General features: G+C 43.3%; 1 protein-coding gene across 2 annotated transcripts in view; it reads left to right on the top strand.

The window, feature by feature from the left end:
• The window catches only part of LOC139267116 (peroxidasin homolog), a 324,156-nt gene that overhangs the window by 218,446 nt on the left and 88,408 nt on the right, over positions 1-17,302 (top strand). For both annotated transcript variants that reach the window (XM_070884937.1, XM_070884936.1), the window contains 5 exons: positions 3,962-4,033; positions 8,365-8,436; positions 9,956-10,125; positions 11,843-11,960; positions 13,732-13,901. In XM_070884937.1, the coding sequence (XP_070741038.1) occupies positions 3,962-4,033; positions 8,365-8,436; positions 9,956-10,125; positions 11,843-11,960; positions 13,732-13,901 (602 nt within the window). The remainder of the gene's footprint in view (positions 1-3,961; positions 4,034-8,364; positions 8,437-9,955; positions 10,126-11,842; positions 11,961-13,731; positions 13,902-17,302) is intronic.

Raw genomic sequence — 17,302 nt, 5'->3', positions numbered from 1 at the left:
GCTGTTCTTACATTGTTTGTCAGCTTTAATGGCTTCCATTTTCATGAACCAGGTTCTGTGGGATTGAGTCTCCAGGCATTCAAGGAATATGGAAAAGGAGGGGGGGAAATCTATTTGTTTTCTTCGAGTACTTGATTACTCATCAGGGTCCTCAGAGGAATTTGTTCAATAATTCTGTGTTTATTGAAGATGTTAGGTTTTCAGGGTGATCTAAAGTGTTAAGGTTACCGCATAAGCTAAAAGTTCATGGGGTTGGGGGTAATATATTAGCATGGATAGAGAATTGGCTAACGAACAGAGAACAGAGTCGGGATAAATGGTTCATTCTCTGGTTGGCAACCAGTAACTAGTGGGGTGCCGCAGGGATCAGTGCTGGGACCCCAACTATTTACAATCTATATTAACGCTACACAGATGGGAGGAAAAGCAATGTGTGAGGAGGGCACAAAAAATCTGCAAAAGGACATAGACAGGCTTAGTGAGTGGGCAAAAATTTGGCAGTATAATGTTGGAAAGTGTGAGTTAATGCACTTCAGCAAAAAAAAATCAAAGAGCAAGTTATTATTTAAATGGAGAAAGATTGCCAAGTGCTGCAGTATAGCGGGACCTGGGGGTACTTGTGCATGAAACACAAAAGGTTAGTATGCAGGTGCAGCAAGTGATCAGGAAGGCCAATGGAATCTAGGCCTTTATTGCAAAGTGGATGGAATATAAAAGCAGGAAAATCTTGCTACAGTTATACAGGGTATTGGTGAGGCCACACCTGGAATACTGCGTGCAGTTTGGTTTCCATGTTTACGAAAGGATATATTTGCTTTGGAGGTAGTTTAGAGAAGGTTCACTAGGTTGATTCTGGAGATGAGGGGTTTGGCTTATCAAGATAGGTTGAGTAGGTTGGGCCTCTACTCATTGGAATTCAGAAGATTGATAAGTGATCTTAATTGAAACGTATAAGATTATGGGGGGGCTTGTGAAGATGGATGCAGAGAGGATGCTTCCACTGATTGGGCAGACCAGAACTAGGGGGCATAATAGAATAAGGGGCTGCCAATTTAAAACTGAGATAAGAAGGAATTTCTTCTCAGAGGGTTGAAAATGTGTGGAATTCGCTGCCTCAGAGCTGTGGAAGCTGGGACATTGAATAAATTTAAGACTGAGATAGACAGTTTCTTAACCAATAAGGGAATACGAGGTTATAGGGACCGGGCGGGGAAGTGGACCTGAGTCCATGATCGTATTAAATGGCGGAGCAGGCTCGAGGGGCTGTATGGCCTACTGCTGCTCCTATTTTTTATGTTCTTATGTTACAATAATTTGTGCTTATTCAGGTAAGTAGTGGGGAGAATTTTCTCAGGCACTTTGTGACATCAAGTGGCCATCGGTCAGACACAAGAAAGACATTTGCAGAGTATATAAAGTTATGCCTGCTCTGCCCCAGCAAGAGCATGCCCAATTGCATTAGTGTAATATTTACATTTCTCATACCAACCAACCTGATTGAGATTGTCACTTACTGGTGGATTTTTTGCTGCACAAAAGGGAATGACTGACCCGGCGCATTTCATGTCGTCATCATCATCATAGGCAGTCCCTTGAAACGAGGATGACTTGCTTCCACACCAAAAAGGGATGAGTTCACAGGTGTTTTAATGAAGGACCTAATATTCCAGGTCCCGAACTACATGTTGAAGGGTGGAAGATGCGCATGCGTGGATTTTTTTAACGTGTGGTGGCCGTTGCACACCAGCCACCACACGGGTTTGACAGAGCTAGGTCTTGATCCAGTGGCAAGGATCAAGCAAGATGACTGGAGACGAGCTCTGCTGCACGGACCTAGTGTGCATGGACCTAACCCTAACCCTAAATGTAGTGGGCTGGCCACTCCTGCTGTATCTGCCCACACTCCAATCAACGACCTGGATTTGGGTGACGTCAAATCCAGTCACCCTCTTCGCATTTTATGTAAAACCTTTACAGCCAACAAGAGAGGCATGTTCTTCTTTTTCTGTCTGCTATCTCCTCTCCCTGTCCTCACTTGGTATTGCTGGAAGCTTCCTGGTACCTGGCCACAAATGACTCTTTATGTGTGAACCGAGACAATGAGTGCTGGCAGCGTTTGAACTACAGTGGTTATTACCACCAAACCCATTCCTGTTCTCATCTGGCATCCACTGAACAGTAATTAGGAGCAAAGAACAGTGGTTGTTTTTCTCTTCCTTAGCCAGTGACCTTGAAACCAGCTGTACTGTCCCCTACTGCTGTCTCAGCTAAAGGCAGACCAGGGAGCAAAACTGGATCCCTCCTGCCGTGCGACTCACTAACTTAACTAAGGGAGCCATCAGATGAGCTGAAAGAAGCCTTCATCTCCGCATTCTGGACTGGATTTAAATCCCCTCCCTCGAAATGCTATGTTACCGTAACTGCACTACCGAATGCCATTATCAAATGGGAATTTGAGGCATGTGCAGACGCTAACACTTTTAAAGCAAAGGGTCGTTTACTTACCTATTTGCAACATGAGTATTGGGCAGTTTACCAGATGTTACTATATATCCTTACTCGAGGCTGGCGGTCAGTAATTGAGATACAAGGGTGATTTCATGATCCAGTCCTCCCAGCAGGGAGTGATGCTTGGCAGGGAGCATTTCTCAGGAAATTACAGGTATACAGTCCTTGATTTTCTATTAATTAACATTACTGTGCGACTATCAGTGATATACGTATCCATGATTTCCTGAGCTGTGCTCCATGCAGGTCCACTGCCTACTGGAAGCTGCCGATCACAGGATCACCGCTCTGGAGCCCCGACTCTGGTAACATTGGGCCCGAACTTGGTGGAAGTGAAGGGCCGCCCAAAGGACTGCCGAGACCTGGCAATACTTTGCCAGGAAGATACCTCAAAAAGATATGCCGGTACCGCCTGGCGGCAAAATAACAACTTACGCCGTGAATCTGGGCGGCAGCAGGTGGGAGCTCCCAATCTCGGCGGCAAATGAGATCCTCGTCAAAGTGACGTCAAGGATTGAGTCTGGCCCAGGCAGGGTGGGGGGGGGGGGGGACAGCTAAATATAAAAATTTACACGCACAAAAACGCACTGGAACACCTTCAGGGGACCCCATTCACATAAAACACTGGGGGAAAAAAAATAAAAGAAGTTCACCTAACCTTTTTTTGCAGGTCTTCTTACTTACTGTTGGGGTTAGATCTGTCTTCATGCAGTGGTCCTTCCCCATGCTGCCGCCAACTCCTGCCCGCACCAAAATGGCAGCTTGGCGGGCGGGAGGTCATTTTACGCGCCTTGCGTGCTAGCGGGCGGTTCCCAGCAATCCTCCCCTCCCGTGGGCGGGCGGCCCAGTGGAAAATGGCACTGAGGGGAGACCACCCAAAAAACTTGGCGGCAGCGGGCGGTAAGGCCACCAAGTTCGGGCCCATTAGGTTCCGGACTCGAATGAAATTAGGTACTGGGGCTATTGGAGTGTTCATGTGCCGCGGCTTCTAACCGTTCAGTCTTGTACCACTTTGTTTTGAGTGTAGCAGCCACAACAGTTCAGCTACATATAAGCATCGAAGTTTATTGTTTATAAATGAACTTCTGTCCTTCAGAAGTAGTGATTTTGAAGTCTAATGTGAAAGCACAAACAAAATAAATACTGTTTCTGTAAAATGTAACACGTGTGAGAGTATTTGTAAAGTTAATGTGGTTTATTTCATTTAAATGCAGTGAACTGCATACAGCATTCAGTTTTATAGGGTGGGGTTGACTGTTCCTTGTGGTTAACTAAAGCTTATTTATTTTTACTGAAAATGCTTGGATTTAACAAAAATCTTTTCCCTGTGTTGTGTAGGTTTGTTTTTTCTTTCCTTAATTTAAATTGGAATAAATATATTGCACTGCGGTACTTACTTTTAGTCAGTTGAAAGTCTCAATGTAAACTGGATGTTCTCTTTATCTTTAAATAGGTATCTCCACTTCAATCAAATAGAGTCTTTAGAACCAGAATCCTTCAGTGATCTTCCGAGGCTTGAAAGGCTGTGAGTGCTCCAATTTCCTAATACGTTTAATAGAAAAGCTTTAAAGGGTATTAAAGCAAAATTTCTCTGCTTCCCTCACTCACTCCAACCTACCTCCCTCTGAACTTGCAGCACTCCGCTCTCTCAGATCCAACCCCAACATCTTCATCAAACCTGCTGACAAGGATGGCGCTGTTGCTGTTTGGCGAACCGACCTCTACCTTGCAGAGGCTGTACGTCAACTCTCTGACACCATCTCCTACCTCCCCTTGGACCTTGACCCTACTACTGAACATCAAGCCATAATTTCAAGACCGTCGCTGAACTCATCTCGCAAGAGATCTTCCCTCCATGGCCGCCAACCTCATAATTCCCCAACCTCGCACAGCCTGCTTCTACCTCCTTCCCAAGATCCACAAACAGGACTGCCCTGGTAGACTCATCATTTCAGCCTGTTCTTGCCCCAAGGAACTGATTTCTTCCTATCTCGACTTTTTTTTTTCTCCCCTTGTCCAGTCTCCTCACCTACATCCGGGACTCTTCCGATGCCCTCAGTCACTTTAACGGTTTCCAGTTTCCTGGCCCCAGCCGTCTATTTTTCACTATGGACCGTCCAATCCCTGTACACTTCCAACCTGCACCAGGTTGGCCTGAGGGCGCTCCACTTCTTTGAACAAAGGCCCAACCAGTCCCCATCCTTCACCACCATCCTCCACCTGCCTCAACTTGTTCTCACATTGAACAACTTCTCTCTTGACTCCATTCACTTCCTTCAAATTGAAGGTGTTGCTACGGGAACCCGCATGGGTCCTATCTATGCCTACCTTTTTGTGGGACATGTGGAACATTCTTTGTTCAAGTCCTACTCGGGTCCCCTCTCTCCTTTTTCTGGTACGTTGGTGACTGTATTGGTGCCGTTTCCTGCTGTCGCCTTGAACTAGAAAATGCCAGTCCCTTTGCTTTCAATTTCCACCCTTCCCTCACCTTCACATGGTCCATCTCCGACTCTTCCCTTTCCTTACTCAACTTCTCTGTCTCCATTTCTGGGGATAGGCTATTGACAAATATTCACTATGCTCACTGACTCCCATAGCTACCTGGACTATACTTCCTCCCACACTGCTTCCAGTAAGGACTCCATTCCATTTTCCCAGTTTCTCCGTCTCCATCGCATCTGTTCTGATGACGCCACCTTCCGTACTAGTGCCTCTGACATATCTTCCTAGTTCCTCAACAGAGGATTCCCCTATACTGTGGTTGACGTGGCCCTCGACCGTGATCGTTCTATTTCCCGCACTTCTGCTCTCACTCCTTCCCCTCCCTCTAAGAACCACGAACGGGTTCCCCTTGTCCTCACCTTTCACCCCATCAGCCTCCACGTTCAAAAGATCGTCTTCCACCATTTCCGCCACCTCCAGCGTGATTCCACCACCAATCACATCTTCCCCTCCCCTCCTCTTTCAGCATTCTGAGGGGCGGCTCCCTCCGTGACACCCTGGACCACTCCTCAATCACCCCCTCCCCTTCTAACGGCACCTTCCCATGTAAGCGCAGGAGATGCAACACCTGCCCTTTTTACCTCCTCCCTTCCCACTGTCCATGGCCCCAAATACTCCTGCCAGGTGAAACATTGATTTACTTGTATTTCTTTCAATTTAGTATACTGTATTCACTGCTCACAATGTGGTGGTCCCTACGTTGGGGAGACCAAGCGCAGATTGGGTGACTGCTTTGCAGAACACCTCCGTTCAGTCCGTAACCGTGACCTTGAGCTTCCGGTCGCCTGTCCCTGTAATTCTCCACTCCACTCCCACTCTGATCTCTCCATCCTCAGCCTCTTGCACTGTTCCAATGAAGCTCAACGCAAGTTCGAGGAACAACACCTCATCTTTCGTTTAGTTACTTTACAGCATTCTGGACTCAACATCGAGTTCAACAATTTCAGACCATAACCTCTGCCCTTATTTTCTTTTTTCCTGTTTTCTATCTCTCTCCCACGGCAGCTTTTGATGATTCTGCCATCTCCATTTACACCCAATCTGGACTCGGCTTTCTTTTCTTAACTTGTCCCATTACCATCTCTTCATGCCTTGCACCATCATTTCTTTTGTCTCATAATCTCTTCTGCTTTCCACCCTATCACAGACTTCACTTTTGTTGTTTCCTCCCCTCCCTCCTTTTCCCTGCCCCTACACTTAAAAACCTGTTGCATCTCTAACTTTTTCCAGTTCTGACGAAGGGTCATCGACCTGAAACGTTAACTCTGTTTCTCTCTCCACAGATACTGCCTGACCTGCTGAGTATTTCCTGCATTTTCTGTTTTTATTTAAAGGGTATTGTCAGCCAAGCCGGAAATTCCTCACTGAGGCCAATTTCAGGCTATTGGAAGTGACAGCGTTACAAGCTTACTGTTGCATTGAAAGAGTTTTTAGAGGAGATGCAGCAGCTACAACACTGCAGTATTGGCTTCCCAATAACTCCAGTTCATTTCCAACTTGTCACTGATGTTCTCTCTCGGACTTCCCTCAGGGTTGAGTGCCAGTCTCAGTCTCAGGCTGGTGAGGTGGAGAAGTGTTTTTTAGGAACAGGATAGGACAGACAGCATTTGTGTTGTTGACTGTCAATGGGATGGTTTGATTCTTGGAATGAAAGTTATATGATAGGAAAGAAGAAAATGACAAAAGTAAGAGGAAACTGTGAAAGCTGTGCTATTTTTAAATTAACCTCTCTTTAAAAAATTCAGCTCTTACAAATTACGAAAACCTTTATTGTATTTTTTTCTTGACAGCCAGGAACTAACACTGAAGCATAAAGCTGTTCCATTACTGTAATTTACTATAAAATGTTTATTGGAGTACTGAAAATCATTTTGCCTTCAAGGGATCCAGAGCTTTTCCACATGTCCAGGGAACTTTCACATGCACATCTTTGTTTACAACCCAAACAGCTGTGTTGTCAATCAAATACATCAGTCGTATCACTGATTACTAGTTGACGATTGACTTGAGAGGCTGAGAAATTAACAACATTATTTCAACCATAGCTGTGGTTCGTAGTTTTGTCACACTGCCAAAAATCTACAGTGCCACCTGTCTTAAGAATTAAGTGCAACCTTTTTCTCTTTTGGGGAAAAATGTTATATGCAAGGATTGGGTTGCAGTCAGGCAAGCACTGCCCGACTAACTCTAATCACAATTTGGTGTGGTGTGTGATTATGCTTGATCAGAAGGATGCCGATAATGCACTGATGCATTTTATAGTGAGTGCTTGAAAGGAGGTCTTGATACCTATTCTCCATCTAGTGTAGATTCCAAGCCATGTTTATCAGTTGTCTGAGGGCAAACTAATGGCTGGCAGGAGGAGGAGGAGGTGGGTGGGGCGTGGGAGGCATATGTGGATCTATATGGTACCGAATTGCCTCTAAGATGTCACTGGAAGATTGGAACCAAGTTGCTCCTTGGGTATTAATCAGCTGCCTGATTTACTGGAGGGGACATATAATTGGCCACTGGAATTCTCCTATTTGTCACTAGAAACTCAAAGCTGATGCTCTAGTGGGTAGGGTGGTCTAACGACAGCAGAATGCTTGCCAATGCTTTAGCTAAACTCCAGCAAATACCCTTGCGCACATTTGGTCGACCCTAAGGCTAGGCTTTTCTCAAGCGATTCTTGGTCAGATAATCGCGGTGTATCCCAGTGGCAGAAGTAGGTGCACAACGTATCGGCTGATTCGGAGCACTACTTATGTGGATTTCTCTGGTTTGGTTCGGAGAGTCTTGAGCAGGTTCCCGACACCAATGCGTTTGGCCAGACATGTCTCACCTGGCTGATCCCAAAAACATCCCCCAGATTACACAAAATGATTACTCATCAACATGAATCCCAATGTTAGAATTAAAATTGGTAAAAGTTTAGGACTGTCAATGTTAGCATGCTGGAGTTTGACAAGGAACGCACACTGTCATTTGTATCGTGTCGTGAACTGAACAAATCTCCATGCTGGGCAAAGTGCTGCAGGTGCAGCAAATGGTGTACATCGACTTCTTGTGAAGACATTTATAAGCATTTGGGCAATTTATTTGTACCTATCAAAACTGTTCCTTTATCAAAATTCTATTTTATTTTTGGCCCATAAGCAGGTATTTGCTCGCAACTGATTTAACCTGTTTTTAATTTATTTACTTGAATTGGAAGAAAAATGCAAAAAAATGAATGTCTTCATATTTCTCAGTTATTATTAGACTAATTGGTACTAAACAGGGAATTAATTCATTTAAACTGAGCAGATGTTTTGAATGCAATAATTCGTTCCACAGAAAAATAACATTTGGATATTTTTTCTTCTTTTACAGTTTTTTGCACAACAATAGATTGTCACAGATATTACCGAGAACATTCAGTCAGTTAGAGTCCATGAAAAGGCTGTAAGTAGGAGAAACTAGCATTCTTTATGGGGAGGTGGAAAAAGGAAGGATGGTAATTAATGGAGCAGTGCAGTACGAGAAAGTTTTACATTTGATCCGTGCTAATAGTATGTATAAGATGTGGAGTGCAAGTGTGGTTGTTTTATTGGCCCATAATTTGCAGTCAGCAGCAAAGCCATTTGCCACTGGCCCCAAAGTGAGATATTCAGCTTTTCCGATATACAATTGAAATCAATGCAAATTAATGGAGAATCCCTAACGCAAGCTGCTGTGATGTCAACAAGCTGCCCGAGCAGCCAATCGCAATGCAGAATTCTCAAACAGGAAACCAGGAAGTGAATAAGCTGCTTAGATTCTAAATTTAAAAAAATGTTAGTGAGCAAAAACAAAGACTGGGGATCTTGCGTGAGAATACGGTAGAACCTGAAATAAAGATGAACAAACCTTTTTTTAATATTTTTTTTTCGAAGTTTCTTAAAAGTTGTAATTTTTATTAAAATGAAGACATTTGACACTCCACAAAATTAAAATTAGTTTTTCAAGGCCATAAGCATTTGTTTAGCAGTCAGTACACTGTTAAAACCCCAGTTACATCTAATCTAAAAGGGTCTATCTTTTAATGGAGTATTTAACAGTGATATTACCGCAGAAGAGCCACAGTTTCCATCAGTTTCCCTGATTACACTGATTGCCGGCTGTGGGTGGGCAAGGCCACAGATTTCCGTATTAGGGTGCGCATGTGCTACATCCTGAAGTTGCGGTCAGTTTCAAAGGGACGCTGTTCGTCTGCTGTTGTTATCCACTGCAAATTCTGGGCCATTATCAAAGAGGGAACTCGAAGATTGAAGGTATCAACATATATCGCATGTACTTTGCACAAATCGAAAGATGGTGGGTCAGATTTTCTTGTTTCTATTCCTATGTCTGGATGCATAGGATTATTTGGGGTGTAGTGCAGAGAGGAAAATCGGGTGGTGAGTAGTGCACATTCAAAAGAGAGGTCCGACTATTTTCTGCATATTACACTAAGTGGACGAAAAATTAGATGGGCTCCTTTACAGGCCTGCGCTCTTCCACATCCCAGTTTCCAGTATTCGCTGCATCCAGGCAATCCAATGTTCTCAGAAACAGAAAATCTGCCTCACTGTGTTTGACTGGTAACTGTAAATATTGCAATTAGTTTTCAGGTACACTAGTCTCACAGTAAATTAGTGGGGCATTTATCAGATACTGGGAAGTAATGTTTTCAGTATGGTTTTTGATTTGGCTGTGGCTTCAGGAAAAAAACCTTAATCAATTGCAATTTATATCGCAATCGTGAAAATGTTATTTTTATGTTGAAGGCTTCACGCAAATCTAACGATGAAGTGAAATGGTCTTATACCGCATTGTGTGTATATTTTAGTTTTGCTTACGAATAATAATTTTTTTAAAAACTAGACCTATTGAGTAATATTACACAAAGAACAACATTTAAAATAGCAGTTCATCTTCACTTGAAGATATTTCTTTTTAATAGGAGGTTGGACTCAAATAGCCTGAATTGTAACTGTGATCTAATGTGGTTGGCTGAGATGCTGCAGCAGTATGCTGAATCTGGTAACACCCAAGCAGCAGCTACCTGTGAGTATCCCAAAAGGCTACAGGGAAGATCCGTTGCCACAGTTACACCAGAGGAATTTAACTGTGGTGAGTTTCAGCTTGGTCAAGCCAATACAGATCACATTGCTGTCCAGGTGTTAAATTACTGGTCACCAGTATAGGGTTGATTTACCTTTTTGAAGTGCATTTTTTGTATATCTTTTAATAATTTGATATGTTGCTGCCATGTGCCTTCTGCCAATGAGCTTCTTGACAATAAGCTGGTTGTCTGGTCATAGCTTATAATTACTTATAGCAGTCACTTTGCAGCAAAGTTACAGGGATTAAAGCAGTTCCACGGACACTTGTTCAGCTTGCATTTATATACTGCCTTTAATGTAAAAACATTCCAAGACACATTACAGATAGGCGTAAGGAAAATGGATGCTGAGTCGGGAAGGGAGAGATTAGGAGGGATGTCTCAAAAGCTCAGTCAAAAAGATAGGTTTTGAGAAGGTTTTAAAAGAGGAGAGATATTTAAGGGAGGACCCAGGCACCTGAAAGCTCTGTCACCAATCGTAGGGTGAAGGGACGGGGGACAAAAGACCAAGGTCAGAGGAATGGGGTGTTGGGGAGCGGTTGGAACTAATCTTGGACTGGAGGAAATTACTGAGCTAAGGTGGAGCAACGCTATGGAGGGAGTTAAAGATGCGGATGATGATTTTAAATTTAATGTGAGCCAACGTAGGTCAGCGAGGGCAGGGATGATGGCCAAGTGGAACTTACCACAGGTTAGGAACCGTACCCCAGAGATTGGGACAAGTTGGGGTTTATGGAGCGTGACAGGCCAGCAAGGAGAGTGTTGGAGGTGTACGATCTAGAGACAATCAAGGGTTTCCGTGGCGAAGGGCAAAGTAGAGGCTATCCTTTGGAGGTGCAAGTAAGTGATCATGTTAAAGAGAATATGGGTCTGAAACTCAGCTTTAGGTCAAACAAAGTTTGCATAGCATGTTTCAGTCTGCGCTAGTGGTTGGTTGAGTATCATGTTTTGTGAACTTGTTGCAAGTGAGTAGCTGATCTTTCTGGCTACTTGTCTGTATTACTCAAAGTGTGCAAGAGTTCTGGGAAGTGCCTCGGGATGTTTTTCTATGTAAAAGGTGCTATCTACATGCAAGTTATTGTTGTTGGATTTCCTTTGGATTCTGCCTCATTTCCTCCCCCTCTGAAGTCTTGGCCTCTGGCTTTCCCTACAATAATGCAAACAAGATGAAAGATCAGTAGTGCTGAGAATCATGGGCACCCACCACATTGCGCCATTCTTTGACGCAACACATTTGTTCTCCCATATGCTGCACCATCTCCCGATATTTTATTTACTGTCAACTGCACAGAGATTAGTTGAGAGTTTTCAGTGTTATCCTCGTACTCAAATGGCTTGTTGACCAACATGTTCTTGGAACTTTAATCTGCTTTGATTTTAGTCCCTGACCTGTTGTTTTTAAAAATTAAAAAAAATAATATTTTACCAGTTACCTGGTGGGAATATACCCCTTAAACCTTTTAACAGCATTGACATTTTACAGTGGCCCATGTATGCAAACTCTGGATTTAAATTTATGAGCTTTGATTTTTGTTTTGTTTGCTTTTGTTATGCTGTGCTAGTAACCAAAATGAGTATGAGTGCATTTTTCACCAATAGTGTAATATCAGAACTCAGATCAGACAGTAAGCCATGTTAGAATAAGTTTTCCTGTGTAAGTTGCTCTATTTCTTTTTCCCTGTTGATGTTGGAAACTGTTTTAAAATTCATTCTCAATTTACGTAGAGAAACCACGAATTACAACGCAGCCGCGCGATGCAGATGTGACATCTGGGAACACTGTGTACTTCACCTGCAGAGCTGAGGGTAATCCTAAACCTGAAATAATTTGGCTACGTAACAAGTAAGTTGATGTGCACCTACTGCTTATGCAACCTTTTTGTTCACATGGTTATTGGAATAAAATGCAAAAGTTAAAATCCAAAATAACGGTTTGCAAGCAGCTCAGCCGTACACCCACTCACATACATTGTGGTTGGAGCTAAAGTCCCAGAAGTTGGGCTACGCTCCAGCTATCTAAATGTTTCCAACATTATTTTACAAAGCCTGGCAGACCAGTAATAGTCAATCTACTTTGTGGGATCGCTGATGTTACTTGAATGGAAGCAACTACTGCTTACAATGGGTAAAATCACTCGAAATACAGTCCCATTTAAAGCATTTTTAGCAATGATATCGTGATAACCAAGTAATCTTCACTTCCTGCAGTAGAGGATGAAAAATCAGTTCTTTTCATAGAAGATGCAGAGGCAGTTAAGTCTTCGTAATGCATTTTGTTTGATTTGGTATCGCAGTTTGAGCCCCTGTTGCATAGAAACATAGAAAATAGGTGCAGGAGTAGGCCATCCGGCCCTTCGAGCCTGCACCACCATTCAATAAAATCATGGCTGATCATTCCTTCAGTACCCCGTTCCTGCTTTCTCTCCATACCCTTTGATCCCTTTAGCCGCAAGGGCCATATCTAACTCCCTCTTGAATATATCTAAAGAACTGGCATTAACAACTCTCTGCGATAGGGAATTCCATAGGTTAACAACTCTGAGTGAAGAAGTTCCTCCTCATCTTAGTCCTATAAATGGCTTACCCCTTATTCTAAGACTATGTTCCCTGGTTCTGGACTTCCCCAACATCGGGAACATTCTTCCTGCATCTAACCTGTCCAGTCCCGTCAGAATTTTATATATTTCTATCAGGTCCCCTCTCATCCTTCTAAACTCCAGTGAATACAGGCCCAGTCAATCCAGTCTCTCCTCATATGACAGTCCTGCCATCCCAGGAATCAGTCTGGTGAACCTCCATTGCACTCACTCAATAGCAAGAATGTCCTTCCTCAGATTAGGAGACCAAAACTGAACATAATATTCCAGATGGGGCCTCACCAAGGCCCTCTACAACTGCAGTAAGACTTCCCTGCTCCTATACTCAAATCCCCTAGCTATGAAGGCCAACTTATCATTTGCCTTCTTCACCGCTATACCTGCATGCCAACCTTCAATGACTGATGAATTATGACACCCAGGTCTCGCTGCACCTCCCCTTTTCCTAATCTGCTGCCATTCAGATAATATTCTGCCTTCATGTTTTTGCCCCCAAAGTGGATAACCTCACATTTATCCACATTATACTGCATCTGCCATGCATTTGCCCACTCGCCTAATCTGTCCAAGTCACCCTGCAGTCTTTTAGCTGGGCTCCTTCCCTCCCTTAAAGGGAAGGACCATTGCTTCCAGCTCTGCATTGGAACCAGTGAGCTGGTCCCCGACGGCAGCCATGATCTGGCTCGATCAGCCCCATGCACTCCAGCAGAGTGCCGGACTGATCGATTGCGGCTGAAGAGGAATCGAAAAAATGTAAAATAATCATTTGAACAAATTTTGCACTTACCTTGGCAACCTTCCCTTTAACTTTCATCCCCGAAACGGTCGGCCTCCCGAACAATGATTCCTGCAGCTCTTCCGTGTTGTCGCCCAGCAATGCTGCAGGTGTCGGAACCGAAGTTCAGGTCCGGGGCGATGCGCACAACAATGACATCATGATTCTTAAAATCACCTTATCAAAAAGACTTTATTTATGCTTGCAACTGTTGGATTATGGATGCTTTTGTTTTCTTACAGTAATGCATTGGATATGAAGTACAACCCACGCTTAAACCTGCTGGATGATGGCACTTTAATGATCCAGAATACTCAAGAAGATGACCAAGGTGTCTACCAATGCATGGCCAAAAATGTAGCCGGGGAAGTGAAAACTCCTGAAGTTATTCTTCGGTACTTTGAGATACCAGGTAAATGTCCTTGTTTTAAATCCTGCCATTTTATGATGAGTGGATGTGGAGGGAGGGCGGGGTGGTCGGTGGGTTGGTGGTGGGGGGGGGGCGGGGGGGAAGAAAGAAAATACATTGCTTGTGTGTTAGAGGAAGAAAATAAGCAAATTACTGGAGATGGGGAAAGGATTTTTTTCTTCACTACTGTCTCTGTGTTTGGTCTTTATCTCATTCACTGTCTATGCGCTCACCCAGATAGGGATTTGGCAGTGCTCAGACTCCGCTGTTTCCAAAGCTCGCTCTTGGGGCAGCGGTGCGGGGCTGGAGAAGGAGTTAAAATTCGTTAAAAGTATTGGTGTCATCAGAATCGTGTCCTTAAGGGGGGTAGCCAGCCATACGTGATTCCAAGCAGCTAAATGGTGCTGTAATTCACAAGCTTTTACAAATCTCTGCTCTTTTGACGTTGCACTTTAAGCCAATGGTTTTCTGTACTGAATTGGCCTCGTTAGTTTGTATGCGGCGATTGAACAAATGAGACAAAGGGTGTTCTATTTCTCATTCTTCCTCATTCTTTGAATATTGTTCAACTTCTGTTTACTTCCTGGCCCTCGTTTTATTTGTGATCTAAATCATTTGGAGTTTCTCATTTGTATGAATTTCACTACATAAAAGAAGTAATTTATTGTATGAAGCATTTGAGACACTTCAGCATGACGGGGGAACTATATAAATGCAAATGTTTTATTCAATCAGTTCCTCATATTAACTTCGTGTCTCTGCTGCATCCTTATGAAAGACTTTAAATATTCTCACAGAATGGGACGTGAAGTTGAGAAGGTCTGCTTGACCGCCATGGCCCATTTAATGCCAGATTGTTAATGGGACCGTGTCCAAGTGGTTTCCCTGCAGTTTGGATGATTGCCGACTTACGTGTACATTATAGGTTTAATAATTATCAAAGAATGAGGAGAATCATACTTAAAAGCAGATCATTTCACCACTGTGTTTAATCCTAATGTGCTTTCATTGGTTTTACAGTTCCAATTAGATAATCAAAATGCTTATGAAACTGCAGGCAGGCTGTTTTGTTACTGCAGACAAGGGGATGTAGAGCAAGGCGATTGTTTTTCAAAGGGATTTTTAGTTGATCGATCAAAGAGCTGAAAACGATATTCTTGGACTTGAACAGATATATTGTACTTTAATTTTATTAACAGACTGGAAAAGGAGAAACTTTGCAATGTGTGCGAGACAGGTATAGGGATTGAAGTAGCATTTGGCAGCATGAGGCCTTTCAAGATTTCAGTAGCTCAATAGCTACCTTGTACCTTTTGGAAACAATATTAAATTAAAAATGAGACTATATTAATGCAATCAATACCTAATTTGTATTTGCAAACTTTTAATTCACAAATGTATTTTTACTTACAGATTTGGTACAGTTAATTACCAGTTGTAAAAGCAGGTACCGAGGTTTAGTACATTGTAAAATAAAGGTTTGTTAACAGTTTATTCAGCTTTTCACCAGATTCTTAAATATAGTTGTATCCTGACAGAACCACAACTAATTTGACAAGAAATTGCTTGCTTGGATTTCTATAAACTACATAGCCAGACAGTTACAAAGCTATTTACTCAATTCCAGAGAGTAGTTCAACCTATTTTTTTACAGCAGATGGAACTTTTAAACGTTCAGCTGCCTCTGAAATTTGGCGTAAGTAGGCTATGTTGGAAACCATTTCATGCTTCCCCCCCCCACAGGATTGTGTATTTAATTATGCATGGCCAACGTCTGCACTTATCTGGAATCAATCGTACCTTGAAAGAATCTGAAGGAAAAAGAATATATTTTTTCACCCAGCATGCACTCCCTTCAGTAATGAATATGGAACTTGTTTTGGATTTATATATTAAAATGGAGTTACTCACATTGTCATGTGGCTGCTTTACTCGCAGCTGAATTTCTAGATTTAAGTTAGTAAGCAATGGAAGCAAATCCACAACTTAATGGTTATTTTTTAGAATGAGATCATAACTGGGACTTTTGAGGGAATAAGGGAAAAATCCTGAATCTTTGCCGTGATTGCAGTTGACAAAAATAAATATTTTTGGAATAATACCGTGCGTACACCAAAATGAAGAATACTTTAAATTTAACACGAACAGCACACCAAGGAAAAAAGGCCCTTCTTAGGCCCCAAGTTTCCACACGATAAGAAATGGGCGCCCCTCCGAGCTGGGCGCCCGTTTTTCGCGCCGAAAACGGCGGCAGAAAAAAAACGCGCGATTCTGGAGCACCCTGCAGCTCCATGTCTGCTTGGCGCGGCGCCCAGGGGGGCGGAGCCTACCACTCGCGCCGATTTTGTACGTGGGAGGGGGCGGGTACCATTGAAATTAGTTTTTTTTCTGCCGGCAACCCTGCGCATGCGCGTTGGAGCGTTCGCGCACGCGCAGTGTGAAGGAAACATTGGCACTCGGCCATTTTTGTAGTTCTTTGTAGCTGTTTAATTTTTCAACAATTTTTAATAAAAGCCCATTGCCATCAGCACTGAGGTTTCTTGCAGCAGTGAGAAGGCTGCAGGAAGCCTCAGAAAGTTGAGGCAGTCGTTTCCTGACGGCCTCCCCCCACCCCCCCCCCCCCCCTCCCCTGCCGTCGGGAAATGGCTGCTGAACTTGTGAGGCTTCCTGCAGCCTTCTCACTGTCTCCTTCCCGCCGTCGGGAACAGCTTCCTCCTCCCCCCCCCCCCCCCCCCCCCACAGGAACGAACGGCTGCCCCCCACCCGCGGGAACGAACGGCTGCCTCAACTTGTGAGACTTCCTGCAGCATTCTCCCTGGCTGAAGCACTTTCACACAGGTAGGAAGATGGTTTATTTAATCTTTTCTTTGCTTATAAATGTTTATTCAGGTTGGATTTATTTGTATAAGTATAAATAAGGATTTATTATACAATTTAATGACTCCCGCCCCCCCCCACCACGTTCTGGACGCCTAATTTGTAACCTGCGCCTGATTTTTTAATGTGTAGACAAGGTTTTTTCAGTTCTACAAAAATCTTCACTTGCTCCATTCTAAGTTAGTTTGGAGTACGTTTTCACTGTGGAAACTTTGAAATCAGGCGTCAGTTGCCGGACACGCCCCCTTTTGAAGAAAAAATTCTGTTCCAAAGTGAAACTGTTCTAACTGACTAGAACTGCAGAAAAAAAAATGTGGAGAATTGCGATTTCTAAGATAGTCCGTTCTCCACCAGTTGCTCCTAAAAATCAGGCGCAAATCATGTGGAAACTTGGGCCCTTAATTTCTACTATGTCATAAGCTATAGCTTCAACGCTTAATAAATACTGTTTTGTTGCTCATCATTGAAGAATTCTACTTCCTTAAACATTTCTTTTGAAACCGTATCTGTTGAACAGTATTTTTATA

This window comes from Pristiophorus japonicus, chromosome 7 (assembly GCF_044704955.1).
Source record: "Pristiophorus japonicus isolate sPriJap1 chromosome 7, sPriJap1.hap1, whole genome shotgun sequence".
Lineage (NCBI taxonomy): Eukaryota > Metazoa > Chordata > Chondrichthyes > Pristiophoridae > Pristiophorus > Pristiophorus japonicus.
This window is presented reverse-complemented; position numbering and strand designations above follow the sequence as displayed.